At 48.1% G+C, this 27,676-nt stretch overlaps 13 protein-coding genes across 13 annotated transcripts; 7 read left to right on the top strand and 6 right to left on the bottom strand.

Moving 5' to 3' along the window:
- Nucleotides 1-1,048: 1,048 nt before the first annotated feature.
- gfa1 (glutamine--fructose-6-phosphate transaminase (isomerizing) GFA1) lies at nucleotides 1,049-4,237 on the top strand (the record flags this gene model as incomplete). The annotated part of the gene is made up of 5 exons (XM_022548784.1): nucleotides 1,049-1,088; nucleotides 1,916-2,225; nucleotides 2,314-3,707; nucleotides 3,782-3,943; nucleotides 4,017-4,237. 5 exons carry the CDS (start codon nucleotides 1,049-1,051, stop codon nucleotides 4,235-4,237), a joined length of 2,127 nt encoding a protein of 708 aa, XP_022403946.1.
- Nucleotides 4,238-4,996: 759 nt separating this feature from the next.
- ASPGLDRAFT_32982 (lumazine synthase RIB4) lies at nucleotides 4,997-5,747 on the top strand (the record flags this gene model as incomplete). The annotated part of the gene is made up of 3 exons (XM_022544244.1): nucleotides 4,997-5,039; nucleotides 5,102-5,267; nucleotides 5,330-5,747. The coding sequence occupies 3 exons, from the start codon at nucleotides 4,997-4,999 to the stop codon at nucleotides 5,745-5,747; spliced, it is 627 nt and encodes a 208-aa protein (XP_022403945.1).
- A 74-nt stretch (nucleotides 5,748-5,821) lies between these two features.
- Nucleotides 5,822-7,245, bottom strand: ASPGLDRAFT_1148441 (proteasome core particle subunit alpha 7). The gene is made up of 4 exons (XM_022539642.1): nucleotides 7,040-7,245; nucleotides 6,911-6,976; nucleotides 6,692-6,850; nucleotides 5,822-6,618 (listed from the first exon to the last, which is right to left on the bottom strand). The coding sequence occupies exons 1-4, from the start codon at nucleotides 7,040-7,042 to the stop codon at nucleotides 5,896-5,898; spliced, it is 951 nt and encodes a 316-aa protein (XP_022403944.1). The 5' UTR covers nucleotides 7,043-7,245; the 3' UTR covers nucleotides 5,822-5,895.
- Nucleotides 7,246-7,921: 676 nt separating this feature from the next.
- ASPGLDRAFT_119722 (uncharacterized protein) lies at nucleotides 7,922-8,852 on the top strand (the record flags this gene model as incomplete). Its single annotated transcript, XM_022540084.1, has 2 exons — nucleotides 7,922-8,020; nucleotides 8,082-8,852. The coding sequence occupies 2 exons, from the start codon at nucleotides 7,922-7,924 to the stop codon at nucleotides 8,850-8,852; spliced, it is 870 nt and encodes a 289-aa protein (XP_022403943.1).
- Nucleotides 8,853-9,528: 676 nt separating this feature from the next.
- On the bottom strand, nucleotides 9,529-9,783 carry ASPGLDRAFT_87047 (mating alpha-pheromone PpgA; the record flags this gene model as incomplete). The annotated part of the gene is made up of 1 exon (XM_022550411.1): nucleotides 9,529-9,783. A coding segment is annotated over one exon (255 nt), but the record flags the coding sequence as incomplete, so codon positions are not given.
- A 974-nt stretch (nucleotides 9,784-10,757) lies between these two features.
- On the top strand, nucleotides 10,758-12,367 carry ASPGLDRAFT_119768 (isocitrate dehydrogenase (NAD(+)) IDH1; the record flags this gene model as incomplete). Its single annotated transcript, XM_022540086.1, has 5 exons — nucleotides 10,758-10,790; nucleotides 11,026-11,086; nucleotides 11,157-11,231; nucleotides 11,299-12,202; nucleotides 12,283-12,367. 5 exons carry the CDS (start codon nucleotides 10,758-10,760, stop codon nucleotides 12,365-12,367), a joined length of 1,158 nt encoding a protein of 385 aa, XP_022403941.1.
- Nucleotides 12,368-13,010: 643 nt separating this feature from the next.
- Nucleotides 13,011-13,925, bottom strand: ASPGLDRAFT_119489 (18S rRNA methyltransferase BUD23; the record flags this gene model as incomplete). Its single annotated transcript, XM_022540059.1, has 2 exons — nucleotides 13,011-13,824; nucleotides 13,903-13,925. The coding sequence occupies 2 exons, from the start codon at nucleotides 13,923-13,925 to the stop codon at nucleotides 13,011-13,013; spliced, it is 837 nt and encodes a 278-aa protein (XP_022403940.1).
- A 544-nt stretch (nucleotides 13,926-14,469) lies between these two features.
- ASPGLDRAFT_64493 (uncharacterized protein) lies at nucleotides 14,470-15,230 on the top strand (the record flags this gene model as incomplete). Its single annotated transcript, XM_022548783.1, has 2 exons — nucleotides 14,470-14,539; nucleotides 14,593-15,230. The coding sequence occupies 2 exons, from the start codon at nucleotides 14,470-14,472 to the stop codon at nucleotides 15,228-15,230; spliced, it is 708 nt and encodes a 235-aa protein (XP_022403939.1).
- Nucleotides 15,231-15,770: 540 nt separating this feature from the next.
- ASPGLDRAFT_23279 (GTPase-activating protein BEM3) lies at nucleotides 15,771-20,231 on the bottom strand (the record flags this gene model as incomplete). Its single annotated transcript, XM_022543267.1, has 2 exons — nucleotides 15,771-16,381; nucleotides 16,457-20,231. The coding sequence occupies 2 exons, from the start codon at nucleotides 20,229-20,231 to the stop codon at nucleotides 15,771-15,773; spliced, it is 4,386 nt and encodes a 1,461-aa protein (XP_022403938.1).
- Nucleotides 20,232-21,247: 1,016 nt separating this feature from the next.
- On the bottom strand, nucleotides 21,248-23,522 carry ASPGLDRAFT_119459 (mitochondrial distribution and morphology protein; the record flags this gene model as incomplete). The annotated part of the gene is made up of 3 exons (XM_022540055.1): nucleotides 21,248-21,379; nucleotides 21,437-22,656; nucleotides 22,709-23,522. 3 exons carry the CDS (start codon nucleotides 23,520-23,522, stop codon nucleotides 21,248-21,250), a joined length of 2,166 nt encoding a protein of 721 aa, XP_022403937.1.
- Nucleotides 23,523-23,915: 393 nt separating this feature from the next.
- Nucleotides 23,916-24,822, top strand: ASPGLDRAFT_23277 (pre-rRNA-processing protein PNO1; the record flags this gene model as incomplete). Its single annotated transcript, XM_022543266.1, has 3 exons — nucleotides 23,916-23,997; nucleotides 24,050-24,696; nucleotides 24,766-24,822. The coding sequence occupies 3 exons, from the start codon at nucleotides 23,916-23,918 to the stop codon at nucleotides 24,820-24,822; spliced, it is 786 nt and encodes a 261-aa protein (XP_022403936.1).
- A 222-nt stretch (nucleotides 24,823-25,044) lies between these two features.
- On the bottom strand, nucleotides 25,045-25,888 carry prs3 (proteasome core particle subunit beta 6; the record flags this gene model as incomplete). Its single annotated transcript, XM_022543265.1, has 2 exons — nucleotides 25,045-25,732; nucleotides 25,791-25,888. 2 exons carry the CDS (start codon nucleotides 25,886-25,888, stop codon nucleotides 25,045-25,047), a joined length of 786 nt encoding a protein of 261 aa, XP_022403935.1.
- A 276-nt stretch (nucleotides 25,889-26,164) lies between these two features.
- ASPGLDRAFT_143953 (HCNGP domain-containing protein) lies at nucleotides 26,165-27,565 on the top strand. Its single transcript, XM_022541805.1, has 3 exons — nucleotides 26,165-26,346; nucleotides 26,399-26,450; nucleotides 26,501-27,565. Exons 1-3 carry the CDS (start codon nucleotides 26,272-26,274, stop codon nucleotides 27,115-27,117), a joined length of 744 nt encoding a protein of 247 aa, XP_022403934.1. The 5' UTR covers nucleotides 26,165-26,271; the 3' UTR covers nucleotides 27,118-27,565.
- The last annotated feature ends 111 nt before the right edge of the window (nucleotides 27,566-27,676 follow it).

Raw genomic sequence — 27,676 nt, 5'->3', positions numbered from 1 at the left:
AAAATTCTGTATGTGCTCTCGGGTACGGAATAGAGGCAGAGGATAGGCGCGCGGGCAGAAGAACAAAAAAAAGAGAGAAAAGGCTTTTCCAGAAACATGACGGCGGGATATGACTGACTACACCAGAATCCCTGTGTTCATCGCCCGAAATCATCACTTTCAACTGATGTTGAGAAACCGCTTCCTGTTGAAACTGGAGAAGTTCAAAAGAATATAGTATGCCAATCTGAACTTCTCGGCCACCTCACATATCATGGGTGCAGGAGGTTTTGTTGTTCGTACTATGTATGGTACGGAGTACACTCGCATACATTTTTGCGGTAAACAGCGAGTTAAAGATGCGGTGATACTACGTATATATACGGAGTATACTCCGTACTCTGTACAGAGTAGTTCTATTCCATACGTCAATGTTCTATTTTTAATATTAGTAGTACTGTAGTGGCATATCACTCGGGGATTTTGACAACTGAAACACATCTCCCAATTCCCATATAACAGTTTTCCGTTCTCCTTTTGCGGGCAGTCCGAGAACCAACCCAATAATAGTAGTATATGCGCTGCGCCGAGGACCCCGTAATGCAAAAATAGCAACTCTCTTATGGATTCGGTACCTCATTCCATGGGAGAGAAGATAATTAAGGTACTCCGTACATACCCCGAAGTAGCAAAAATCACGCTATTAATAAAATTCACCAAAGGCTGTGCGTGGAAAACGAAGGACTAGAAGGTTCTCACGTCATAATCCTAGATCATACGGTGTCCGTACTATATGTATACTTGTACTACGGAGTACTCCGTACAGAGTACTGTACATAGCAATACTAGCAAGCCCTTGCTGGAGTACTTTCTGAGAATGTGCCAATGAGTATGTACATACTTCATGATCCTTGTTGTACAGAGTACAGTACATACATGCTACGGATAGCAGGCAAGTAATATTTCAAGTAAAGTTCAATACTCTCTCTGTACAGAATACTACTAGTAGTTTGCTGCATGCAATTCTGCCCATCACTTGGATATATACCATGTACTCTGTACAACTACTATGTACATACTAGCGACTGTTGCCAAGTCTCACTTTGTCGGTCAGAGAATCCATTACAGACCGCATGCCTTCATTCTTTGAATCCAATGTGTTAAATTTTGACCTCTCGTGGCGAGTTGGCAGCAGGTGGAGACTGGCCAACTGTAAAAAGGCATTCATATAGCATACAGAATATGCACCGAGGACTCCGTACTCCGTACTAGTATTCCCATGGGACGGTGGTTGTCGGCCAAGTGAGACATACCGACCGACTTGTGTGAGGCGCAGACGCTCGTTGGCCACTTCCTTTCTCCATTATTTACTATTAGTAGTAATGGGACTAGTAATTGGGAGTCTCCGCAGTTTTACCTAACACTGGCTCCCGGTCCATAGGAAAAAAAAAAAAAAAAAAAATTCCAGCAGCAGCTTCCCTTGGTTTGGGTGGTGGGTCGATCTGACCACATAAAACATAGACAGCTCCCCCTCCTCCCTCACAAAGTCCGTCGATCTTGATCAACAACTTCTCTCTTCCTCTCTACTCCTTCCTTCTTTCCTTCCCTTCCTCCTTTCCTCCCTGTTCCCCTTCATAGTTCCAATTCTTCCCTTCATCATCTCCATCTCGTCCTCTCTTTCGTACAGAAGCAAGTCTTTGTTTATTTGTTTCCTCATTCACCAAACCGATCAGCCTGTAGGGCATCCTAGTCCTTCTACTTATCACACTGTCCCCTCACCCAACTGTTACTGACTTGGCTTTCTCCATCTTTCAGGAACGTTGCTTGATTCGCATACATCCCTCTCTCTCTTTCATTAACTTTTCACTCATAATTCACAATGTGGTATGTGGACACATCACATAGTTGCCATCTCATTCTTGAGATTCACTAACAGGACGCAGTGGTATCTTCGGTTACATCAACTATCTCGTTGAGAGAGATCGTAAATTCATCCTGGACACTCTGCTCAATGGACTTTCGAGACTCGAGTACCGTGGTTATGACTCGGCCGGACTTGCCATTGATGGCAACAAGAAGAAAGAAGTGGCTGCCTACAAAGAAGTCGGAAAGGTTGCAAAGTTGAAGGAGCTTATCAATGAATGCAAGCCGGACTTGACTAAGACTTTTGAGTCTCACGCTGGTATTGCTCACACACGCTGGGCTACCCACGGTACCCCTTCCCGCCAGAACTGCCATCCTCACAGGTAGGTTCATTGCATATGCCTTTATGGTACCCCCTCCGTTTTCTGTTCGAGGGTGCTAATAAATAACCGCATTCTCCTTTTTCAATAGGTCTGACCTGAACTGGGAATTCTCCATTGTCCATAATGGAATCATCACCAACTACAAGGAACTCAGAGCTCTACTGGAGAGCAAGGGCTTCCGTTTCGAGACAGAAACTGATACCGAGTGCATTGCTAAGCTGACCAAGTATCTGTTCGACCAGCAGCCGGACATTGACTTCACCGTCCTTGCAAAGGCTGTCGTGAAGGAACTCGAAGGTGCCTTTGGTCTCCTTATCAAGTCCGTGCATTTCCCTCATGAAGTCATTGCGGCTCGCAAGGGATCGCCTTTGGTGATCGGCGTGCGAACTTCGAAGAAGATGAAGGTGGACTTCGTCGATGTCGAGTACTCGGAAGATAAGCCCCTTCCTGCGGAGCAGGCCTCGCAGAATGTGGCCATCAAGAAGTCTGCCACGGGTCTTCTTGCTCCTCCCGACAAGTCGCTGCTGCACCGATCTCAGTCTCGTGCTTTCCTCTCCGATGATGGTGTTCCTCAGCCCGCAGAATTTTTCCTGTCCTCTGACCCTTCTGCGATCGTCGAGCACACGAAGAAGGTCCTTTACCTCGAAGACGATGACATTGCCCACGTTCACGAGGGTCAGCTGAACATTCATCGTCTGACCAAGGATGACGGCACTTCCAACGTTCGCGCCATTCAGACCATCGAGCTCGAACTGCAGGAAATCATGAAAGGCGCATTTGACCATTTCATGCAAAAAGAAATCTTCGAACAGCCCGAGTCCATTGTGAACACCATGAGAGGTCGTCTGGATGTTGCCAACAAGCAGGTGACACTTGGTGGACTCCGGCAGTACATTTCGACTATCCGCCGCTGCCGGAGAATTATTTTTGTTGCTTGTGGAACCAGCTACCATTCATGCATGGCCGTGCGTGGTGTTTTTGAAGAACTCACCGAGATTCCAATTTCCGTGGAACTGGCTTCCGACTTTTTGGACAGACAAGCACCGGTCTTCCGTGATGACACCTGCGTGTTCGTCTCCCAGTCTGGAGAGACCGCAGACTCCCTCATGGCTCTTCGCTACTGTCTGGAACGGGGCGCCTTGACGGTTGGAGTTGTCAACGTTGTCGGATCTTCTATCTCCCTCCTGACACACTGCGGTGTTCACATCAACGCCGGTCCTGAGATCGGTGTGGCGTCCACAAAGGCGTACACATCGCAGTTCGTGGCCATGATCATGTTTGCTCTTTCTCTCAGCGAGGATCGCGCCTCGAAACAGAAGAGACGAGAGGAAATCATTGAATGCCTCGCCAAGGTTTCGGAGCAGTTCAAGGAGATCTTGAAGCTCAACGAACCCATCAAGCAGATGTGCGCCAAATTCTTCAAACACCAAAAGAGCTTGCTTCTGCTGGGACGAGGCAGCCAGTTCCCAACAGCCCTTGAAGGTAGGCATCCATTCCATTCCCCCCCTCCCCTTTGATCTATTCAACTTGGAATGGTATCTCACGATTACACACAGGAGCTCTTAAGATTAAGGAAATCTCTTACCTCCACTGTGAGGCCGTCATGTCGGGTGAGCTGAAGCACGGTGTTCTCGCCCTTGTGGATGAAAACCTACCCATCATCATGATTCTCACGCGTGACAACCTTTTCTCGAAGTCCCTGAACGCGTATCAACAAGGTGAGTGAAACCAGCCAAACGATGTCAACGGTTCGCATGAGACAGTGTCTCTAACACAGGCTTCTATCAATAGTCATTGCCCGCAGTGGTCGTCCCATTGTCATTTGCAACCACGATGACCCCGAGTTCTCTTCGGCCCAAACAGAGAAGATCGAGGTTCCGAAGACTGTCGATTGTCTTCAAGGTCTTCTCAATGTTATCCCGCTGCAGCTCGTTGCTTACTGGCTCGCCGTCGGGGAGGGTCTCAATGTTGATTTCCCTCGCAATCTAGCCAAGTCAGTTACCGTGGAGTAAGATTGCTCCGGCCTGTAACGGAAATGTATGGTGATAGATCACATGTGGGACACGAGAGTCAATACCACATCCCCCTTTTTTCTTTTTTATTATATCCCAATCACTTGTCTTTTCTTTTAACTCCTTTACGTATCTTTTTCTTTAATAGCCTTCGTTTTCTATTATGACAGGAAGAATGCGAATGTTGCACTCATGCATTACGCATCCTTAATGTTACTTCAAAGTCTCGATACTCATGGCGCTTTGTCTCCCATTGTTTCAAACAGGGGAGTATTGGTTCAGAGAGTACAGAGTAGTGGGTATGATTCGCGGTTTCAGTGGCAGTGGGATTTTCCATGAAATCAATACATAGTTAGCCTTACATGGGCATGATATACAAAAGTTAATAAGACTACTCTGTCTGGACTAGCGCAGATAGACACCCCTGTTCATCTTAGTTCTGTAACAGTTGTGACAATAATCTATCTGTAACGATGGTCAGAAGCGGTCAAAAGTGGGGGATCATCTACTTGGGTACGTAATAATACATGAACAGTATAATCCCACTACGCAATTTATTGGGTACAGTAGTACATAGCTCGGATCCCCCACCATATTCCAGATACCTATATCTCCCATATAACGGCACCGGAATTATTTAATGCTACGTCGTACGCAGACTCTGTTATATCGAACAACTGAGAAAGAAGCTATATCTTGATATATAAATATTTTTTTTTTTTTTTTGCCCTTTTTTTCTAAGGGATTAAAGAGGCAAAAATGGCATCTTTGAAAGGACCAGGTGCTGCTCCGACCTATGACGGTGAGATAGGATTATTGCTCTCTTTATCTGTTGATTGTAATTGCTCATCGATTCCTCTAAAGGTTCTGGGCTCCGGATCGCAATTGTCCATGCGAGATGGAACATGGCGATAATTGGCCCTCTGTTGGAGGGTGCCAAAAGGCAGCTGTTTTCGGCCGGTGTTCGAGAGGAAAATATCACTGTGGAAACCGTCCCAGGCAGTTATGAATTGCCATTTGCTGCTCAGCGGTAAGCCAACACTTTTAGGCTTTGAAAGGAAAAACAGACGATTCTAATAATGCGTTATTTAGGATGTATGCGGCTTCGCAGATTCAAGCTGCTAAAGGCTCTCCGTCCGCCGAAGGCGTGAGTGCTACGGATCTGTTGTCATCGTCGACTCCGGATCTCAGCAAGGCCTCTACCGCGACATCACAATCGTCTGCTACGTCTCGACCATTTGACGCTGTTATCACCATCGGTGTCTTGATCAAAGGATCGACCATGCACTTTGAGTACATTTGTGATGCCGTGACTCATGGGCTGATGCGTATCCAAATTGAATCCGGTGTACCGGTCATCTTTGGTGTGCTCACCCTCTTGAACGAGGAACAAGGCCTGGACAGAGCTGGGTTGGGTAAGAGTGGCATGCACAACCATGGAGAAGACTGGGGAAATGCTGCCGTGGAGCTTGGCGTGAAGAGAGCAAACTGGGCTGAGGGTAGAATCTAAACAGGTGGACCGAGAATCATGCTGGATAATATAAATGGACACAAGACTGGCTGCCGATAGTATTATGGCGGCGTCGACTTGTTAATCTGATATCTATTTTGAATACACTGGGCGTCTTTAAATCATTTCAATCCAAGCCTGTGGGTGATCATTCCTCCATCCGTTCACCTTCATTGGCGGTGCCCTTCGCACCCTCCTCCTCTTCATCATCTTCTCCTTCCAACGCTTTCTTTGCTGCATTCTCCGCTTCCTCGAAGAGCTCTTTCGGCACTTCCTCGTGTCTTCCCTTGGTAGGACCATGCAAAGAACTAATCCAGGTCATTTCCAGCTCAAAATCCTTGTCCTTACTATCTTCGTGGGCGACATAAATGATTCGAGCGGCTTCTTTGACAGCATCGACCAGGCTCAAGTTACCGGAGAGCAAGTCTAATTTCTCAAGTTCGGCTTTCGCGGCTTGCCTTCCCTTTCCGGTGGCGGCGCCATAGTAACCCTGGGAAGAGGTTAATGTTCGGTTATAACAGGCAAGTAGAATAAATAGACACACCCAGTAAAGCCCGCTGGGTTCAATCATATATAGCCCAGGTCCACCGGCCTTGGCGCCTTCAACCTTTCCACCGGCTCCCGACTTTGGTCCGGTTCCGACTTGGCCGTCAACAGCCAACTCGCCCTCAGAGTCCCAGCCTCCAACGATAGATGTCACGCCGAATGGCCGCACGCTAGAGTAGAGTGTAAAGGCTTGAACATAGCTTCCAAGGCGGTTAGCAAGCGCCGAGGTCGGTACGGGCGCCTTGTATGCGCTTCTCCAAGACGAGGCTTCGTCCCTGGCTCGGGCAACGAAATGACGACCGTCGGGGTTGAGTCCGGCTGATACCTGGAATTCAGGGATTGCATACATCAGTACCGAGCGCTCGCCGTCACCCAATAGAATGATGGGGGGGACTCACAATTCCAACATGGCGATCCACTGTTGCTATCTTCTTGTTCGCACCCGGTTTCAGAAGCTTGCTCGTAATTATCTTCTCTACAGCCAACACGACACCATCTGTACATCTGATACCGATAGCTGTTCCACCATTCTCGACTGCCTTGGCTGCATATTCCACCTGTAGACATATTTAGTGACACGAGCTCAGGGCGGTTGTTTCATGGCATGAGAATTGTACCTGGAAATTCCGACCATCTGGCGAGAAGACGGAGTTGGAAAGATCGTAACCAGTACCAATGGATGTCTGATTTGGGTTATCCGTTAGCAAGAGGGAGCTATTACGCTGTAGGCAGCAGGGCGGACAGACCATGGCTTGTCAAGGTGTCCCACCGAGGAACGTCAGATGATGAGATACAGCAAACTGCTTCACTGTTGGTTCTAGGATGAAGTAAAAAGGAAAAGCACCAAGTACTGCTTCCAGAACGTGTGTGATGGATGAGATCCGGTAAGTTTAACTGACTGGTGAGTTGGAGCTCTGGAAGATAAGATACAACCTGTAGCTGGAGGTGAGCTGCAGTCGCGTCACGGGGTTTCTGCCTTATCGTCCGTTTATGCCTCAGGTGTCTCCAAATACCAGGGTTGCGGGGTACAAATCCAACGTACTATGGCGTACTTTATTCTCTTGGTACTACTTTTATTTGTTTGTGTCTATGCTACTATTGATACATGTTGTTGAATGCGCTACCAGTTTCAAAAAATAAAAGTTCATAGGTATGTGCTAGTGTATATTAATGCGGCGTCAACCGATGTATATATCCGACCCAGTAATGCTAACCATTGCAGCAACAGCGAGGACCTCTCAACCGTAGGCCAATTTAGCCATAATAGTACTCACTACAGGGTACTTTCTACGTGCACCGTATATACCGTCCGATTCGTTCCTGATTCTTGCATGACCTGGAAAATGCTGGCTATACACCCGAGTGCCCAATCCACTCTTTTTGGGCACCGATATCAGTCATTTGACTTTCATATGGGATAATCCACGAAATAAATACATCGCCCCCCCCCCCCCCAAAGAAGAGTACAGATTTATTTATTTATTTATTTATTTTTTATACCATCGTTATTATCTTTTGAATACCTAATGGTGTTATGAGAACTCTGCTGGAAGAACAAGAACCATCAATTGCCCTAACTTCTTCATACAACAATATTATTGATTCATTAGCAAATCGCACCCCGAGCCATGTCTTCATCCATCTTGCACCGATGTCCATTTTGTGGACAGATAACTGACATTTCCACTTTGCTTGCTGCCTTCATTGAGAATCCTCACTGTAGCCAGGTAATATCCTCCCATTACCTACATCGAAAACAACAGATACACTGACTTCATGCACTTGTAGTGTGGGCTATCAGCGTCTGAAAGTAGCCTGAAACTGCAAGAGGATCTAGTAGCGCTCTTCGACAGGCAAATGAGCATGGGAACCGCAGAGGTCCCGGAAACCCCAGAGCCTTCTTCGCCTGCTTCGCCTACTTCTTCTTCCCAGCCATCTCCCATTACATACAGTGTCAGTCAGCACTACCATCATTCCTCGCATGTAACGCGACAGGCCCAGACAGCCGGACCTGAAGAGCAACAATCCTTTGATACATATTCAGCCCCTACGGGAACTGATACGAGTAATATCCTGAGAAGTCATAACATTGACCCATTCACGCTGTCCCCGAGGCAAGTTGAATTGTTTGAGGGCGCCATACCGGAACAGAAATCACGCTTGATTCAAATGTGGCAAATTTGCCCAGAGACAGCAGAAAGAGACCCAGCACCAGGGACATGCTTTCTCAATGATCAATATCAATACCATGGCAATGCGTTTATGGAGGATCATGACATGGATGAAATGGCACAGGATGGGGATGGAGACGAAGACGGACAGCAGTATGCAGAGCCATATATGGTTTCGGGGTATGAAGTCCTAGCCCAGCGTGACTACGAACTCTCTGGGCGAAAGGGTTACCAGACATCTACACCAAGCGAGCCCACGACTGGTGCTCCCTATAGACTTGCGAGTGACCCAATTTACCAGAGCAAGCGATGGTGGGAACATACAGACCCGCAGCCAACGGAGCACCAATACGGGGCATTTGAACAGCTCCGGCATTCCGTGGTCTAAATTTGGTGGTATCGTCTGCTGGAGAAGTACTGGAAATAAGGAAAATTAGGGTTAGTGAGAAAACTGTCATAATTTGATATACTACTTCGTTTTCCCTTGTCTTTCTTTTACTTTTTTTTCTTTTTGAATACATGGGTTTAATGAATGAAATAATTTAACCGTGCTACTCAACAAAATTGGGGGGCGGAAGCCGAGATTCCATTTTAATAGATAACTCTAGATACAACCAAACAAAGCCAAATGAACGAGAAATAACAACATGTATATCAACGTACACACACACACACACACACATTTTTTCTCCCCCTCCTTTCCCCCCTCCTTTTCCCCCTCCTTTTCCCCCTCCTTTTCCCCCTCCTTTCCCCCCCCCTTTCTTCTGCCATTGGTTTAAACAGAAAGCCAAAGAAACAGAAACAAAAGAACCCCTCTCCAGACATGTGATAGCCGAAACAAGTAAAAGTCCACCATGGGAACATGATTGCTCACACGGTATACCCCCCTGGAATTAGGGCAGTATGTCATGTACACCTCGCCGACGAGTAAGGCCGCGGTGATGCGAATGGTGTACAAGATTTAAGGCAACTGCAATATTGAGTTAGCATCACAAGAAGCAAAAACGAAAAAGGGAAGGAGAGCCAACTCACCTTTACTAGTGAGATTCGACAGCGGCCGCAGCCTCCGCGAGGGCGTCGGCAGCGCGCTTGAACTTGCTACAGATCTGGCCAGGGAGAGCACACCAACTCGGAATGTGAAGTTTCGGCATATCTTCAATGGCCTCGGCAAGGGCATCGGCAGAGCGCTTGATCTCAGAGGCGCCAGAGACAGCACGCTTCATCTGCCCGCAAGGCTGTCCAGGCAGCGCACACCAATCACCGTCATCGGCAGGGATGGCGGCAGCATGGATAACGGTGGCGGCCATCATGGCAACAAGAGCAGTGGGGGTGAACTTCATTTTGCAGGTTTGTTCGAAGACAAGAAAGATGATGATAATAAGAGGGAATTGGTTTTGTGGATTTCAGAGAGCTCTGATGAAGACTGGGAATCGAGTTGGCTGTTATTGATGTTCTCCAGGCAGGAATCATGGGCATTTATATTGCAATGGAAGCAGGGCAATTGCCAGATGCAATTCCCATATTGAAGCTCTCAATAGAGGCATCTTTTATTCATGCGCCGAAATGGCAGTTCCAGAGAATGGAAAGAGAGAAAGAGGGCGACCAAGGTCAATTGAGAGAGTACGGCTTCAATTGACGGGAGGATCAGTCACTATTCAGGTGGTGGTTCTGAATAAGGTGATCCAATATAGCATTAACTAGCCCTAATGCAGGGAAAAAGCAACCGCATATTCGAGAAGAGATGCATGAGCCAATCATCGATAGGAATTGGATGCATTGTGCCCTTGGCTGTCTCTGCAAGACCTGCAAGAAATCTTCTTTGTTTTTCTCTTTCTTTGCTGAGTGAATGGATGTTGCTTCTTTCCTTTGTTTTCGGTGGTAGTACAGGGTAATGCCATGTGGCCGGAAAGGTGTCTGAATAGGAGGATCAATAAGGCTGCCATTTGTCACAGTTTGATTCAATAATGTATTTTCAAACAACAGAGACTTATTGAGGTGAGCATACTTATTGAGACGATTGATATCCGAATCGAGGCAAGGTCTGTCAGAGTGATGCGATTGCAGATAAGATCGGTCCGGGGCCCGCACTAACAGCCCAACTCGCGACCGGCTGCCGAGACGAGCCGCGCCCGTTTTTTCCGTCTTTCGCTCTTTGCGGCATTATGTCTATCTCTCTCCTCTTTCTCCCTCCTAATAATCTTCTTTCCCTTCTTTCTTTATTCCTTCCCCCAAACGGGTCCTACGGTTAAGCTTCCTCCTACCACCTCCTCTCCTCTCCCATAATCTTGTCATTATGTTCTCTTTGCGGACAGCGCAGCCCGCGCAGGTATGCATTTTTTTCCCTCTAACCCCCCTCCTCTCCAACCCTCTCAATTTGGACCTTACCCACTGTGCTTTCCCCCCGTTTCTCACTCCCCTATGTCACTTCTCTATGCTGCCCAATCCGGGATTGAATTCCATTTTCTTCTTCATTTTTTTCTTCTAAACCCTTTCCGGCATTAACCGTTCATACTTCACTCTTTTTTTGTGATTTCCCTTTTGTCTAACATCGGTCTTGGCAGTCTTTTCTCCGTCGCGCTACGGCGTCGACTTCTTTCGTTCGCTCTTCGACCCCTGCACGATGTGCGTCGCCTCCCTACTACCCTCCCGTTGCATTGCATTTTCGTGGTTAACATGTACAATCTATGAATAGCCTTCGCCAGCGTCCAGTCCGACATCTTCAAGCCCACCAAGTATGGCGGCAAATACACCGTCACTCTCATTCCCGGTATCTACAGGCCCCGCTCGCAATCCCCATTGAAGCTCGATCGCCAGTTTTGCTGATATTTCCCAAGGTGACGGCATTGGTGCCGAGGTCGCCGAATCGGTAAAGACTATCTTCAAGGCCGACAATGTACCCATTGAGTGGGAACAGGTCGACGTCAGTGGTGTGGACACGGGCAACAAGCACTCGGAGGAGCTGTTTAAGGAATCCATTGCATCGCTTCGCCGCAACAAGCTGGGTCTGAAGGGTATCCTTTTCACCCCCGTCGAACGTTCGGGTCACCAGTCGTTCAACGTCGCTCTACGCCAAGAGCTCGATATCTATGCCTCGATTGTCTTGATCAAGAACATCCCCGGCTACGAGACTCGCCACAAGGATGTCGATCTCTGCATCATCCGTGAGAACACCGAGGGTGAATACTCCGGCCTCGAGCACCAGTCTGTCCAGGGTGTCGTTGAGTCGCTGAAGATCATCACCCGCGCCAAGTCCGAGCGTATCGCCAAGTTCGCTTTTGGCTTTGCCCTTGCCAACAACCGGAAGAAGGTCACTTGCATTCACAAGGCTAACATCATGAAGCTTGCCGACGGTCTGTTCCGCAGCACCTTCCACAAGACTGCGGAGAACTACCCTACCCTGGAGGTCAACGACATGATCGTCGACAACGCTTCCATGCAAGCTGTCTCTCGGCCTCAGCAGTTCGACGTCATGGTCATGCCTAACCTCTACGGTGGCATTCTCTCCAACGTCGGCGCTGCCCTTGTCGGTGGCCCGGGTCTGGTTCCTGGCGCCAACATGGGACGCGACGTCGCTGTCTTCGAGCCTGGATGCCGTCATGTTGGTCTGGACATCAAGGGCAAGGACCAGGCTAACCCCAGTGCTATGATCCTGTCTGGTTCCATGCTTCTCCGCCACCTCGGTTTGGACGACCACGCCAACCGTATCTCCAAGGCTGTGTACGACGTGATCGGTGAAGGGTATGTGAAAGATAATCCCCACGTCCAAACTCACCAATGCCCTCCTAGTAGATTCACTTGCTAACGCTTATGTCTTATAGCAAAACAAGGACTCACGACATGGGTGGCCAGGCCACCACTCACGAATTCACCAGAGCTGTCTTGGACAAGATGGAGACTCTGTAAACTTTGGGATACCATTTCAGTTTTCTTGCCGCGACTACGATGATGATGAGGACTTAATAGGTCAGCCATACAGGGTCTTTGAAAGAACAACTCTCTTCGTTGATCACTTGGAGGTACTCCATCTTACTATGTATTATCCTTCACCCTAACACTAACTAGAACGTCGTGCCGATTATCAAAATGATGGGCAATTTGATGGAATAGGATGTGTAAGATTATATCCACCTATATATAAATTCTTGTTTTGCGAACCAAAAGAACGTGTCTATGTATTATTTCATCTTATCATTAAAGAGACTATGTACTTCTATTTCATATCGGGTATATTGAAAAATCGGCTCCTATGCTTGTCCTCCAATTCTAGAAGCCCCCTCCCCTAGGGCCTCCGTCCAAACACGAATACTAAGAAATCGTCGATATGCCCTCCATCCGGAGATGATATCACAGGACGAAGTCGAATGTCTTGCATGGCAGAGTAAGAGAGCCCAATCAAGTAAGCAGTCGTTCGTGGGAATTGTTGACCTCCGGCAGTGATTTGAAACGCTTGAAGAGCTTTGCCGGAACGAAAGTGGTCGTTCTTCATTGAACTCTCGGACGAACCACTTTATCTCATCAATCAGAAGAATATCACATAGATCGACGCTCAGAATGCCAGTCGTCTCTTTCTGCCGGTGTACTTCGAGGTCGCTTTCACAACCTTGCCTTTTCGTTCCATCTGGTCCTTCTTGCGCATGATCCAAGCCCTGTCGCCTTTTTTCGACGATGATGTTTTATTTTGCATGGCCCTCTTCCTGGCATCTAGGACATCAACCTCATTCATGCCCTGGACAACGCCAGTAATGTCTCCCTTCAAGCCACCACCGCCAACCGTCAGCACAAGATACAATTTACTGTTCTTGGTTCCCGGGTCGTCTTCCAGGATACCGGCACCGAAGCCAGCATGCATGGCAGCGGCACTGATCATGCTCCGTTGAGCGTCATTTTTCGGGTAGAATTGGCAGACAGCACGTCCACCTCGACGAAGGCAGGCATAGAGACCCTCAAAGAAGCGACGGAGACGGCCTTCAGGGCTCACATCACTGGTTTCCGCATTGCAAAGCCACTGGATTGCACTAATACTGATGGCCGCATCGAAGGAACCAGGCCGGAACGGTACTCCCTGACCGATGTCTGCAAGTAGCAAATCGCCTTCCACGTCTCGTTGAAGAGCCACGTCCAGCATGCTGGGCGAGATGTCCATACCGATCCAGGTGTGTGGCCCGCCTTCTTCGCGGAGGAGACTGGAAAGGATTTCACCGGAGAGACCCGAGCCGCATCCAAGGTCAAGAATGAGAGAAGGAGATTTGAGATCGAGAAGCTCAAGGGCTCGATGGGTCATGTCGGATTGAATGTTACGGATACGGGAGGAAGTAGTGTATTTGCGCGATTCATTATCGTTGTAAAAGAGATCCGGAGGCCTTCATCACAACCAAGGATCAGCGTGGATATTCAAAAAATAATGGAAGAGATAATTCTGTATATCATTATCAACTCACAAGACATCTTCAGGGCGCGACATGGTTGCGATGGGCGTATATATATGCGCAGACGAATTAGGAGGGGGCAATAATGCTAGTCGAATATTGTAAAAGGACGATTGAGTGATCCGATCAATGGCGATTCGCAATATGTATGGGAGAAGAATAGGTAAAATCGAAGTCGTGTATTCGTTGATTTGATATGCCCTAGATCATCGTAGATTTTTTTTTTTTTTTTTTTTTTTTTTTTCTGGCTCTGGACCCGGATGGCCTTGGCGTGGGGTAGTGGCCTGAGGCAGAGAAACACATGAATTCAACTCCAGTGACATCAAATCACCCTATCATTTTTGCGCTATAACTTGCTTTTTGCTTGGATCATCGTTTGTAACGGTTGTCCGATTCCTCTCACTCCGGTGTGTCGATATTCTCGGTCCTTTCCCTCTGCGCCTGGCAATGTGGTTTGATTGATCGTCTTTCCGCGCATCACCTCATTCCAAAAGGTGGCATCTTTCTCTTGCGCACCTTTATAAGCTGGTAGACGCCCCAGAATTTGCAAACCACGACCAGCGACTTCATTCATTCATAATGTGGATTCTACCTCTATTAGGGTATCTGGGGGTGATTGTGGGATTTGCGTTCCTAACGTTGGCCATAGGTAAGAGAGACCTAAACAAGTCATGGTATCAGACAAGACCTAACACTTTCTAGCCTCTGGACTTTACTACCTGTCCGAACTTGTCGAAGAACATACCGTCCTCGCCCGTCGACTTCTGACTCGGTTGATATACAGCATCATTGCCATCCAGATCCTCCTGTTCCTCTTTGACCGATTCCCATTCTTCCTATCGGCCCTCAGTATTGTTTCGCACCTTGTATACGCAAGCAATCTCCGGCGATTCCCCATTGTTAAACTATCGGACCCTCTCTTCGTCTCATCTTGTGTTCTAGTCGGCCTGAACCACTGGCTATGGTTCCGCCATTTCTCAAAACCACTACCTGCGTCTCGATCTGCGGGTAACTGGCGCCAACCGTACCAAGTCAATGTCGAGGATATGCCAACATTTACGGAGGTGGCGTCTTATTTTGGGATCTGCGTCTGGCTGGTCCCTTTTGCCCTCTTCGTCAGCTTGAGTGCGGGGGAGAATATCCTGCCTAGCATGGGCTCTGAATATGCGACGGGTGAGCATGTATCTACTGCCGGCTTGGCTCAAAATGCCTTGTCGGTCGATGGGAAGGTCAAGAATAAGGGGATGGCAAAGGCTTTGGTTGATGGTGCCAGAGATTGGGTAATGGAGAATGGAGAAGTGATGGGGTTTTGGAGGGGCGATCGGACGCGAAGATTCTAAGTTATTTGCTTTTGTAGTCAGGCTAATCAAAGAGCATCCATGAAGAGCATAATACTGCATGTCCGCATTCTGTAATACAGAAAAGAAGTGAAAAAGGATATTTGCTATGGTATATAATAAATACTGGACAAAGACAAAACAAATTGAGTATATCTGTGCAGAAATCGAATCGTCATAACTGGTGAAAGGAAGGAAAGACAAGACCCATAAAACTGTGCGCGTCAACTTCAAGAATGAACCTTGCCTTCAATTAACATTAATATTAACATTTCCTCGCAATGCAGGATGCGGGTGTATATATTTGTCGTTCCATGTGTTCATACAGTTCGTAATTGTCCTCGAAGGAGGGCCATGGCCCTCTATGCAATATGGAGATTCAGAGGGCTGTATCTGAGTGTCGAAGCCCGAAGCAAATGCACATACCCTCGACAAACGCCCCGAGTGAAAGGATATAGGACCGATCCTTTAGCTACTAGAGTCTTCCAGCGGTCCAGCTGGGCAAAAGAAATTCGTTAGTGTACCCTGAAGTACACATCCAGGTTAATCAGCGCGTGAGGTTGGAATCGAGGGGTTCTGGTTGCCTAATTCCATGAAGAGCATAGAGCTCTCCCGTCTATTTGCCTTGGCAGAGCGAGCGTTTTCCATGTTAGGATTCAACATCTGGTTCATCGAGGCCGGCATGTAGTTGTAGTTCTCGGATATATGGCCGCGGTGCTCATGGCTTGGCTGTGCATATGTCAAGCCAGTATCATAAGCTCCCCTGGGATCTTCAAGTTGATCATGCCGGAATGTTGTCTGATTGTAAGAAGGAGTAGGTATATCCGAGAACACTTGACGGCGCGGCGAGCGGAGGACATCAGATGCTTTGGAATCATCAACGGAGGACTCCATAGCGGACCCACCAAACTCGGGGCTCTGGTCAAATATGCTATCATAATCGGTGAGGAACATTGAGAAAACAGGCGCCGGAATGTTCAATGTCGGAGCGAACACAATGCCCACATTCCGAACTGTCATTTTGTTGACGGCGGAATTGTTGACGATTTCGATCAAGAATTGAGACAATGCCCGTAGGAGAGTCAAGTTCGGTTTCGGGAGTCTATGTACAAGGAAATTAAATGCTGCGATCTTCTTTTCTCGCTCATCAAGTTCTGCAACAAAAAAAAAAAAAAAAAAAAAATCCGTTAGCATGATACCGAGGAATGAAATCAGAATGAGATGCTTACCAAGCACACGCAAGAACTCCAAATGAAGCTCGCGGGTTAATACCGTCGTCGGTAGTTCTCGAAGATATTGCTTGAAGAGGGAGGCCACAGCATGAACATCGTAGTACTCATCACCAGCAAGGAAGTCTATATCGCCTTCTGTATTGAACCGCTCCTTCAATGCTTTAATGACAACATTGGAACCGCTTAGTCGGAAGATACCCTCTTCGGATGATGCTCCTTTGGCTTGCAGGTATTCAATGCAGCGATAGACCACAGCAGGCAACTCTACGTCAACCCCTTGCGGTGCACAGTACTGCACTGCTTCTGCTAACGGGATACCAAAAACAGGCCTGACGAAGTCCTTCCTGTCAACAAAAGCATTTCCCTGAGTCTGTGATGTAGGAGATTCGCGATCGGCTTGCTGAAGTTGCGAGGCAATGTCCATCGACGATCTCGTCTTTCCAAAGCCCCATATACTGCGCTTCTTCTCCTTGATGGCAGTGGCGTTGGCAGCTCTGTTGCCCCAAGCGCCTGCATTTTGGATCACAGCGCCGTTTGTCGGTCCTGATATGATTTTCGATGAAAGCTGTCCATTCTCCAATGTAGCGTTGGCTGTTTGGTTTGCATCCGCCGAGGGGCCCCATGTACTAGACGGGAACAGTGGAGATTTGGGTGTGGGTTTTTCAAAATTTGACCCGAGGACTGGCGGTTCGGCAGGAACAGCATCATCGAAGCTGAACCCTTGCACTGTGTCGGGACCATCTGAATCCGGACCGTCAGATACTTTGCTGTTCTTCTTATCCCCATTGGGGAACATCTTCGCCGACTTTGGACCTGCATCGGCTGTTGGCGTTTGAGGCTGACTCTTCGTGTTCGTAGCATTGGCGCTCTCGTATTCTGCTGCAGGTCCTTCAACGTATTCCAGTAATGCCTCGACCCAGGCATCCCTGTCTTCGTCGCTTTCAGCGCACAAAACGTGTCGAACAAGGGCTGAGGAGTCTTTCTTTTTTGGCTCCAGAATAAGGAAGGCATGGCGGTATTGATTGTCGGAGTCATCGTCAGGGGGAGAGACGCTTTGAGCGCTAGTGTTCTGCGATTGTTTGCCTATCTGCGCATTGGGAATTTTGATAATGCCTAAATGCGCACCGCCAGGAGCTTCGAAGTATCTGAGTTCAGGGCCATGCAGGACGAAGTATCTTGCCTTCCACCCGCCGAAATTCTTTCCTCTCTTTGTCAGGTATCCTTCTTTCCTGGGCTTCCCATCTGGACCACGTAGAATCTCGGCTTTCATCTGATTGCTACTTTTCAGTAAGCTCGTCTCATCGTCCCGGGCCTCGATAGCATCAGAAGTGAGAAATTGGCAAATGACCAAAGCGGCCTTTTCATCCATCGGAGTATCAAGGAGAGTATCAAAGTAGGAAGTTAGAGCTGCCCGTCGTGCATCGATCTTGGCGGGTGAGTGTCCGGTAAATATGCTCCGGTCAGGCAGTTTTCCTGCGAAAGAACACAGTTGCCGGACTTGCTGATCCAGCTGGGGCAGTGCTGCAATGACCTTCTCAACGCGCCAAAGCTCCATGCTGTCTGAGCGCGAGAAGATACTCAAGGTAAAAACTGGCTCTTCTTCAGATGGCCTCGGTGCCATGTAGCTATTCCTAGAAGGCCGGAGCCTGGAAGATGCAACCTTCACCTCAATCAAAGGCAGGGCATTTGGCGATAAAAGAAGGTCAGGGTACTCATCAGAAACCAATCCTTGATAGATACCATTGGCGCTTGGGTCCGGTGATCGGGGACTGTCTATCTTAACCGCCGCGTCAATCAAAGGTATAGGCGGACCGATGTTCGCTGCGGTACCAGAAGGCATGAAATTCCCTGGTGCAGCAAATGGATTTGGATTTCTGGTTGCTCGAGGTGAGAGAGCCAACCCCGAAAGGTTGTTATTGCTCGATGGTATTGACACAGGCGTCAAACCGTTTGGCAATTCTCGGGGCATTCGTGGCAACGGAGCGCCGATGGGACGGTCCTCTGGTCTTGGACTGACAGGCAAACCTGGACTCTTTGGTGCCGATGACAAAAAGGAGCGTTCTTTTAGAGACCCCGTATGCGCCATGCGAGGGCTTAGAATGGAGGCCAGTGATCCAGAGCGTTCAATTGGTGGTGGTGATTGTGTAGCCATCGGCCGTGGGCTTGACGGAAGGCCGACTGGCATGGGCTGGCCGCCTGAAGGTTGCGCCAGCTTGGAAGGTTGCGCATCTTCTTTCGCATGCGCCGCTTCACGCTCTCTATCATCATCGTCCCTCGTCTTCCTTCTCCCGCGGTCCATCTCATCCACTGCGTCAATATCCTCATATTCCGATTCCGAGTCAGATTCGGGATGCTCTTTGATTGTGCCCCCCATTTTTCCAAGTTTTAGCGGTGCGGGCGGAGGCTTTCGTATTGGGTGCGGAATTTTCTCTTGTATTGGCTTTTCACTGAGCGACGAATCGTTGGAGCTCGCAAACGAATTCGGACTGGCCGCTGAGAGTTCGCGCCGTGAGTACATGGGTGCTTGCGATTTTTGGGATTCGCGACCTTGGTCCTCTTTTCCGTGAGACTCGACAGGCGAATCGTTCGTTGTAGACACATTCTGGTTATTGAAGTTCCCTTGGTTGTAACCCCCTGTGTTTCTCGAGGGTTCCGGTTGATTTTGCGCCTGACGGTCCTGATCTTGGGTACCTACAGGATCCCTTTCAGTACCTCGGGATTGTATTGTGTAATTGTTGCTGTTCAACGGCAATGGCGTCTGCAATTCTTTCGCTTTTGTCTTGTACTTTTCTTTCTCCTTCAATGCTCGCTCAAGATCTTTGTTCAGACCAAGAATGAGGGTCCGTTGCTTATCGACCAATCTCCAAAGCTGCGAGTTTTGTGAGGCAGCGTGATGTTTCTCTTTGAGGAGGTGTATAATGACAGCTTCGGCTGATCCGGCGGTAGAAATCAGGTTCCCGATGTCCGCCTGGCTCACTGAATTGGCGTCGAAGGTGGATCTATGAGACTGGGACGCCGAGGAAAGCGAGGAGATCGCAGAGTCGATTGACGACGTGCGGGGCATAACCCGCTGTCCCGAGCGATCGCCAGCCATGGAGTGCAACGAACTAATACCAGATATGGGGGAGGAGGTCGTTGATTGATTCGAGTCCGTAGTGTCCGAGGGTTTGCGCGGAGTCGTCTGGTTCACTTTTTCCTCGGTCATATCTCTATCATGTTGGTGATGTCCATTCAACGGTTTCTTGTCTGCCGTTTCAATCTGGCTGCTGTAAAAGTTGTGGCCGGCGCTTGATGGAGGCGTCGGGAACGCGGCATGAGATAAATGGCCGACCGGAGAGCGGCTTTGAAATGTCGAAGTAGCCGCAGATGTCCGTGGTGACAACGGGCTTTGCGATGCGCCTAACTCGTCTAGACGGGGTAACTGAGAATGGGCACCTGTCTGCAAGGGAGATGGGGATGGAGTCGTTCTGCGGGGAGCAACCACGGCAGCAGCGGCACGAGAAATTTGCTGCTGGTCAGATCGAGACCCTAAGTAATCGCGAGGGATTAAACTCCCATTAAGAGGGAATGAAGAAGAGGACGGAGACGGAGACGAAGAAGAAGGAGAATGCGGAGAGGTTGAATGAGGATTTCTAGCAGTAGTAGGAGAAAGGGGAGGAGGAGGAAGAGGAGAACTCGGAGGAGGCTGGATTGGGAGACTGTATGGTTGATATTGGTAGTGATGGTGGTGATGGTGGTCGGTCCCTTGTCCGTGCCGCCGAACCTGCGACATTGGGCTCGTCCGGATCAGCAGAGGAGACGCAAGCGCCCCCCAGGACTGTTCAAGAAAAAATTATGTACGACAACAGCAACGACAACGACAACAACAACAACCGGTCTCTTTCTGGATTATGCACGGTCAGTGGGACAAGGAGATAAAAGGATAAGAGAGCAGGGGGGAAAGAAAGAGAGTGGGGTCCTCACCAATCCCGGACCCATTGGTTAACGGAGCACTTACTGTATATACAAGGAGTTCTTTTGAACTGAACTGACCAGATAAAACACCACTTGTATGACCTTCAGAAGACAAATAAAGAGAGCGGGAAAGAAAAGAGAGAAACTGACTGCGAAAGTAAAGAGACAGGAAAGAAAGAATGTCGGAAATCTCGGGGAATTTCCCTCTCTTCTTTTTTGGAGATTGGGGAAGAACCACCGACTAACTAAGAGCAGAAGTACATTATTCAGGACTTTTTTTTTTTTTTTTTTTTTTTTTTTTTGGTCTCATTTGATTAGAATAATGGGGACGGAGTAAATGCGAAGATCCCACCAAAGAAAATAGGGAAAGGGGGGAGGATATAGGAATAGGGGTAACTAAATTCTAACTCTACTTTCCTACACGCTGCACCTCTCCCTTTTCGTTAAGACCTAAATTTTGGTTAATTGCACTCCCCTTTTCCTGGGTTTGAAGGACCATAAAAGTTCGTACATAACTGCAGGGCACGGGGCATTGACAGCTTTACTGACAGCTCACGGAGCAGCGCATAGACCAACACCCAGTACGGAGAATATTGCATTGTCTGCATTGCTTCGGAGTATGATCTAGAACATCTCTATAGTGGTAGAATTCTATGAGTACACAGCACACATCCACCCCATTAGACAGTGGCTGAAAAGAAAGTTGGAAGAGAAGAGAAAAACTGCAGAAAATCAGAAAACGCCCTTTTTATTTTGCTTTTCGCCCTCGCGAAATCCCAGTAAAACCCATTCAAACCCAGTGTAACGCCGTCAGTCATTATATGGCAGAAAGAATCATGCAATGTTCCCAGCCATTCCCATAAAAATGGCCTGGGCGGCAAGTTGGAGTGACCAAAATCCAACTTTCTTGAAACGTCGTTTGCGCGCTTGGTCGTCTACCACATCTCGCGCGAAGCCATCATACGCCTGGTTGATATATCAGCAAGACACAAAGTAGTGAAAGTGGAGGGAATGCAAGCTTACCGCGGCAGAGAGATCGTCCATCAGACCACTGTCAAATGTGGTCCAACTGCCATCAAAGTCCTCAACGCGTTTGACAAGGCGGCAATTGACGGGGATAAAAGTCCGCCGGGAGTTGATGTACGCGACAATGGGCCGTATAAGCGCGTTGTTGATATAGGAAAGATCCCGTGTGAAGATAGGGACCACGGCTCTAGCATTGTTGAGATGAATTCGAAGATCGGTGACTAGGAACCGTCGATCTTCATTCGCAACGTCTTCCTTGGACACATCTGCATCTGGCGACGCAGGGTCGTACCGGTTAGAGGTGACTGTTGCCTCCAACCGATCATAGAGATCAGTCATCACCTTGGCCAAACTCTCGTCATTCTCCGCCGGGAACATGATGTCCGCGACAATGTCAACAGTTCCCTCATGTATCCATGAGAATGGTCCCTGCACTCCACGGTTCAGATGGTCTATATTCAACCCATCGATACGGATCCGGCTGTGTTTCTTCCACGGACTCGGCTTGCCGTCTTCCTCCAGGCCGTTGCCCAACTGTGCGCCAGTGAAGCCGTGGGTTTGTCGCGGATGGATAGTGAATAGAGAGTTATCGAATGACCCTGACATCATATTCGCCGAAAGAAAATCATAGAATAACCATTGCTTCCTCAACTGAGGAAGATCGCAGGAGAATATGCTGACAGAGAATGGCCGGAAATTATCGGGTTGGTAGATTGTGACCAGTACATCATCCATTTTGAACCGGTCGATTTCGAAATCCCCAGGGTGATGCTCGTGCCGGTAGGACTTAGGGTCTAAGTTGACATCTGACCAATGGACATGTCTACGGTCAACGACTCCTCGGATGCCCTTAACATCAACATCACGCAAAAGGCCCTTTCCGTTTATCCATTTCGTGAACGACAATGTCACATTGACTGACTCGATGGATATGTCAAACTGTGTATAGTTCGTATCCTCTTCGTCGGGCATCGTTCGCTGGTCAGATGCGTCGGCAGTCGGTTGTTCACTGAGAGCGGCAGCTGCAGCCACTGCCGCGGCTGTCTTCGACGAGCCTTTGCTGACATCCCCAGTCCCCAGTCCAGGTCGTCGCGAGACAAATACATTCTTGAAAGTGATGACACCATCCTTCCATTTGGGCACAATAGCAGATTCGAAGACAACTTTCACACCAGATGATTTCGTAAGGTAGTTACCTATCCATCTAGCCAAGGTTTCTGTATAACTTTAGCCTCCAATACTTGGTGAATAAGATATCTTGAAACACACCTTGAGCGAAGACAGTGTTTATCGCAATGATAAGCAACGAAAAGAAAGTTGTTGTTCCCAAGACTACCCAAACCACATGGCCTAAGAAGACCCACGAAAAAAGGGCTGCGATTTCATCCAGATTGAAAGGTCGAACACTTCGAATCGAAAACCACTTGAATCGTACCTTGAGCCTGGACCAAAAGCCAGTTGCTGCCGCTAGAAGTTCTTCTTTTGTGGGCCGTTGCAGATGCGGAATGTGCGGCATGTGCGGCAAGCGGTCGATAAGATGGCGGTTGAATGATCCCAGTTGGTGCCCATAGGTGGATTTCTCCGTCTGGCGATTCTTCTGAATCTCATACCCAGTCCAATCTAGGTTTGTTGAGTCAGACTTGCTACTGTCTGGCTTAAAAGAGGGGTCCTTAGGAGACTCTGCTTTTAACCGATCATCCTTATTTGTATGCAGTCCTCGCTTCCAGGAATTTCCTGTAAGGTTGCGAAGAAGTCTTCTATCGAAATGATAGCTTCTATGTGGTAATAATTTGTCGGGACCAATTGCACATGTCGCTCCGGTTTCCACTGCTGGCGAGCTAGGTGAAATTCCAAGGGCAAAGAAGCCCCCAGAAGCAAATCTTGTGATTTGCGTCGTTCTTCGAGGAGGCAACGATGATACGTTTCTGGCCTGTCGTCTGAAGAGAAATTCGCATGAGAATTGGGTCGAGTTCGGTGTATCAGATATAAACGGTAAGCGACCTGTCCGTAAAGGGCGTCCGAATAATGGATTTGCTGCCTCCCAGAGGTTAGTGTATAACCTGCGTCCAAAATTGCCTGCCATGATCGCCGTCACATCATGAATCTATAAACCGAGAAAATGAAAAAGTAGAGCTCGTTAGAGACATCCGACAGAAGCCATAGCAGCTGAGCAGCTTCGAGGGTCTGAGATGAATGGGTTATTGAAATTGAAAGCAGGAACAAACGTAACTGGCGACGTTAATGGCTAAGTGTATATAATTTGCCCGATGCTGGAACAAAATGAAATCATCCCGCACCACCGGATAATGTTTGTCTTGTTTGCAGCCGCATTGACACACTTTAGTTTTTTTTTCACTCCGCCTGATAAAATTCACGATAACAGATTTAGTTACTAGGCGCCGCATTTTTTTTTTTATATTTTTTTTTTTTTTAAACGATACTGATATACATTGTTATTTTCTATAGTCGAAAGAAAATGCCGGCCCCAACAGCACTCCTCAGGCGCCCCGAGGAAATGGCGTCGATGGAAGCCTCAACGGCTGCCCCTCTTGTCCCAAGTTCGTTGCGACCAGTGCCTCATACATCCGAGTTTCAACTAACGGCTCACAGACCAAGATGATGAAATTTTGATTGATGCACAAGATTCCGCCGAGAATGATCTCTCGAATAGCCCTCCCACGGAACCGGCCCAGGACTCGGAAATGCGCATTGATGAAGAGGGTCGCCCCATTTTTACGCCGGAGACGAACACCAACAGTGTATATCGCGTCGAAACTCGAAAAGTGCCGGTCCCACCGCATCGTATGACGCCTCTGAAAGCAAATTGGCCAAAGATATACCCTCCGCTTGTTGAGCATCTGAAGTTACAAGTGCGCATGAATATCAAGAACAAGGCAGTTGAACTACGTACCTCGAAGTTTACTACGGACACGGGGGCCTTACAGAAAGGCGAAGACTTCGTTAAAGCTTTCACCCTTGGGTTTGATGTCGACGATGCCATCGCGTTGTTGAGGTTGGACGATCTGTACATCCAATCCTTTGAATTGAAGGACGTCAAGGGTTCATTGAATGGTGAACATATTGGCCGTGCAATTGGTCGGATCGCAGGAAAGGACGGAAAGACTAAATTCGCAATCGAGAATGCAAGTCGGACACGTGTGGTTCTCGCAGATCAAAAGATCCATATCCTTGGTGGATTCAAGAACATCCACATCGCTCGGGAGGCCATCGTTAGCTTGATTTTGGGTAGTCCTCCGGTAAGTGATCGCGCAAACGACAGGTGAATTATTATCGTTCCGAGCTGTTACTAATGTCATGATCGACAGGGTAAGGTTTACGGTAACCTGCGTACTGTGGCATCACGCATGAAGGAACGTTTCTGATAAGGTCAAAAATGTTGTTTTCTTTTCTTCTTTTCTTGGTTGCAGCATGATGAAATTGGCGTTAAGGGCTCACACGACATAAGGGATCGAATAAGATATACTATTGAAGTTATGATATGATGTAAAAGATATACCTTCATTGACATATTCGTGTTATGATTCTACTGAAGAATCGATCACATCCAATTAATAAAACATTGATGACCACCGGTAATGGTCTCTTTAGTCCTTCTTCAGAGGGTGGTAGATCTCCTCTATCCCGGTCTTTGTAACAAGCAACATCTGAAGTCCGTCACCGACCTCAATGTGCCTTTCCACAGCACTGGTGAACGCATCCCGTACGAGCTGTTCGACCGTGTCCCTTGGGAGAGGCTCCGGCTTCTTCGCCTCCAAAGCATGCCCTTCTCCGCTTTCAGGGATGTACTGGTTCTTGCAATTCACCTGGTTGTCCAGGAACGGCATAATCAGGCTTGCAGCAGATCCAGCCGCTCTGCACTGCTCTCTTTCATACGAGCCAACGGGATCATAACTGTACAATGCTCCCTTGCCTTCGTCATCCAATCCTGCCAGGATGGCCTGCACGTAATAGGGGAAGAATCGTTTCTGGTAAAGGATAGTCGAGAGCCGCTGTGCACATGCTGACACAGACATAGACTTTCCATGCTGGTATCTGTACATCTTCACCACGGCATCAAGTCGTTCTTTGAGAGCTTGACCATCGGCAGCAAAACCGACAACCGCTAGAAGGATGTGGGCACCCTCTCCAGTCTCATCATCACCGCCAATCTTGAATACTTTCGGGACGTAGCGAGAGTTGATATTGTATCCTGCAACGGAACGAGTATCGCCGGCAAGGATCGCAAAGTCGGAACCTGAGATGCCCAAAGTTGAGCCGCCGTTGTCGGTATACCTAGGGTCGGCAAATTAGTTTTCCATCTCATAAAAAGAGCCAAATCTTCGTCACATACGGGTAGAAGGAGTGTTCTTTGATGGGGACACTGGTTGGCTGAGAGAAGGAATATCCGACACCCTCATTCTGAGGTTGGTAACCCAGAAGCGACGTCATTTCCGGTGCGATAATCAGATTTGGAGAGGTATCAAGAGATTATTCGACAGAAGAGGGGAACAGAATCCTCTGATAAAGTCAATGCAGCGTCCTTCTTTCGTGTGTCCCTTTGTTTGCGGGGAGGACCAGGTGGCTTTGGGACTTGGATGGATTGCTCTCACTTCTGACGCGATGCTGGAGCAGCTGTCTTTTGCTTACCTAATCCTAAAGCTTCCGCCAAGATCTACCCAGAACTGTCACTGATAGTGATGCGACTAATATTCGGTCTTTTTAGTACATTTGCTCCATCATTTTTGAACATTGAATTTACCACTTATACCGAGAAGTGTCTAGTCGCTGTATACCCAGAACCGCCATTATTCGGACCTTAATTTGGAGACACCATGCTTGGGCTTGGTGCATATCAAAGCAGTAGCGAAGACGAAGGAGAAAACGAAACCCCTTTAACGGCGCCTAAGGTATAGATCAACAGAACTCGAAGACTTGCTCGCTCGCTAACTCAGTTTCTAGCATGAGACTAAGGAACAACCTGTTCAAGAGTCACAAGCCGCAGATGTTAATGGTATGTCTCCGACACATAGCTTAGAGGTTACCAAATACTAATATTTAAAGCGCCCAAAACATTGGAAAAGAGAAGTCCTATCCCAGAAATAACTACGAATGCGGAGCCAGTCGGGCCAGTTCTTGGACCTTCGCATCCTCAGGGACCACATGTAGCAAGCGGGGGCTCCCCCGACGGCCCATCTTCTCCCTTTTCAACATCTCTCGCATTAACACACGACTTAACACTCCCTACTGTCCCAAATCTAGATATACCGCCATCTCCGCCAGGTTCCCCTGATCCCAAGGCAAATGCCAAGTTCGCGCATTTCTTATCATTGAAAAAACAGGGGACACATTTTAATGAGAAACTTGCCGGCTCCTCTTCACTCAAGAATCCGAGCTTGCTCATGAAGATGATGAAACATGCGGGAATCAATGATGAAGCGCAATACTCTACTTCACTACCTCCCGACCTTTGGGATATGTCCAATTTACCGAATTGGGGTTACAAGGAGGAACTTTTAAAGAGGCAGCAAGAGATCCGTCGCAAAACGGAAGAGAAACGGCTTAGTGGCCAAAGAGATTCTATTGAATTCGTGTCAGGGACATCTGAAGGCAGCGGCCGTTCGAATTTGCCAAGTTCAAGAACTAAAGCGAATTCTGCCGGTAGAGGTGCGAGGTCTTGATCCAAGCCATTGCAAAACCAGTCCAAGTAGGGCCTGGCTGCTGGAGCCAGGTCTTTTATCTATGCTACTGAGCTACAACTTGCCGGGACCGAGAGCATGGGGGCTGATGCCAACCCGAGAATAAGCCTAAGTGATGGTAAGGTGAAGCTGTTCCAATAGCTTTGGCAAACATCTAAAATCTAGTACCTAATCTGGAAACAATGCGACGAATCTATGATGTCCCGAATGATATTACCAAAGGAAATAAACCAAGAAAAAGCAAAAGAGAGGGTTGGTAGAATGCAGTGGCTGCAATGATCCAGGGAGACTGATGTACCTCGGATTGCACATATGTACCAGTCCAGAGACAATTATCGTAGAATCCTATACTCTGTAGATATAAGGGTTATGTTATGGAAAAAGACAAAAAGAGCAAACATCTCACGTGTTTAAGCTCCGATAGGCGCGCGGAGTTCCGCCGCCAACGCCCAGCGGTGCAACTGCTAACGTAACCAAAGAGAGCTCCGTCACCTAGCTTGAACTTGAACAGTGTATCGCTTTTTCAGCCCTTTTGATCAAC

The sequence above is a fragment of the Aspergillus glaucus genome, assembly GCF_001890805.1.
Source record: "Aspergillus glaucus CBS 516.65 unplaced genomic scaffold ASPGLscaffold_4, whole genome shotgun sequence".
In the NCBI taxonomy this organism is placed as follows: domain Eukaryota; kingdom Fungi; phylum Ascomycota; class Eurotiomycetes; order Eurotiales; family Aspergillaceae; genus Aspergillus; species Aspergillus glaucus.
The sequence above is the reverse complement of the archived record's forward strand: the minus strand, read 5'-3'. Positions and strand labels throughout refer to the sequence as shown.

Excerpts from the sequence above, each read along its gene's own strand:
- ASPGLDRAFT_1148441 (XM_022539642.1), bottom strand. Across the intron at positions 6,851-6,910 it reads CAGATGGTCGGAATTTCCAG|GTGGAATATGCAGCCAAGGC; the intron begins GTACAATTCTCA and ends ATATGTCTACAG. Across the intron at positions 6,619-6,691 it reads TGGATCGCCATGTTGGAATT|GTATCAGCCGGACTCAACCC; the intron begins GTGAGTCCCCCC and ends CCTGAATTCCAG.
- ASPGLDRAFT_143953 (XM_022541805.1), top strand. The coding sequence starts at position 26,272 with ATGCTTGGGCTTGGTGCATATCAAAGCAGTAGCGAAGACGAAGGAGAA. Across the intron at positions 26,347-26,398 it reads CCCCTTTAACGGCGCCTAAG|CATGAGACTAAGGAACAACC; the intron begins GTATAGATCAAC and ends CTCAGTTTCTAG. Across the intron at positions 26,451-26,500 it reads ACAAGCCGCAGATGTTAATG|CGCCCAAAACATTGGAAAAG; the intron begins GTATGTCTCCGA and ends TAATATTTAAAG.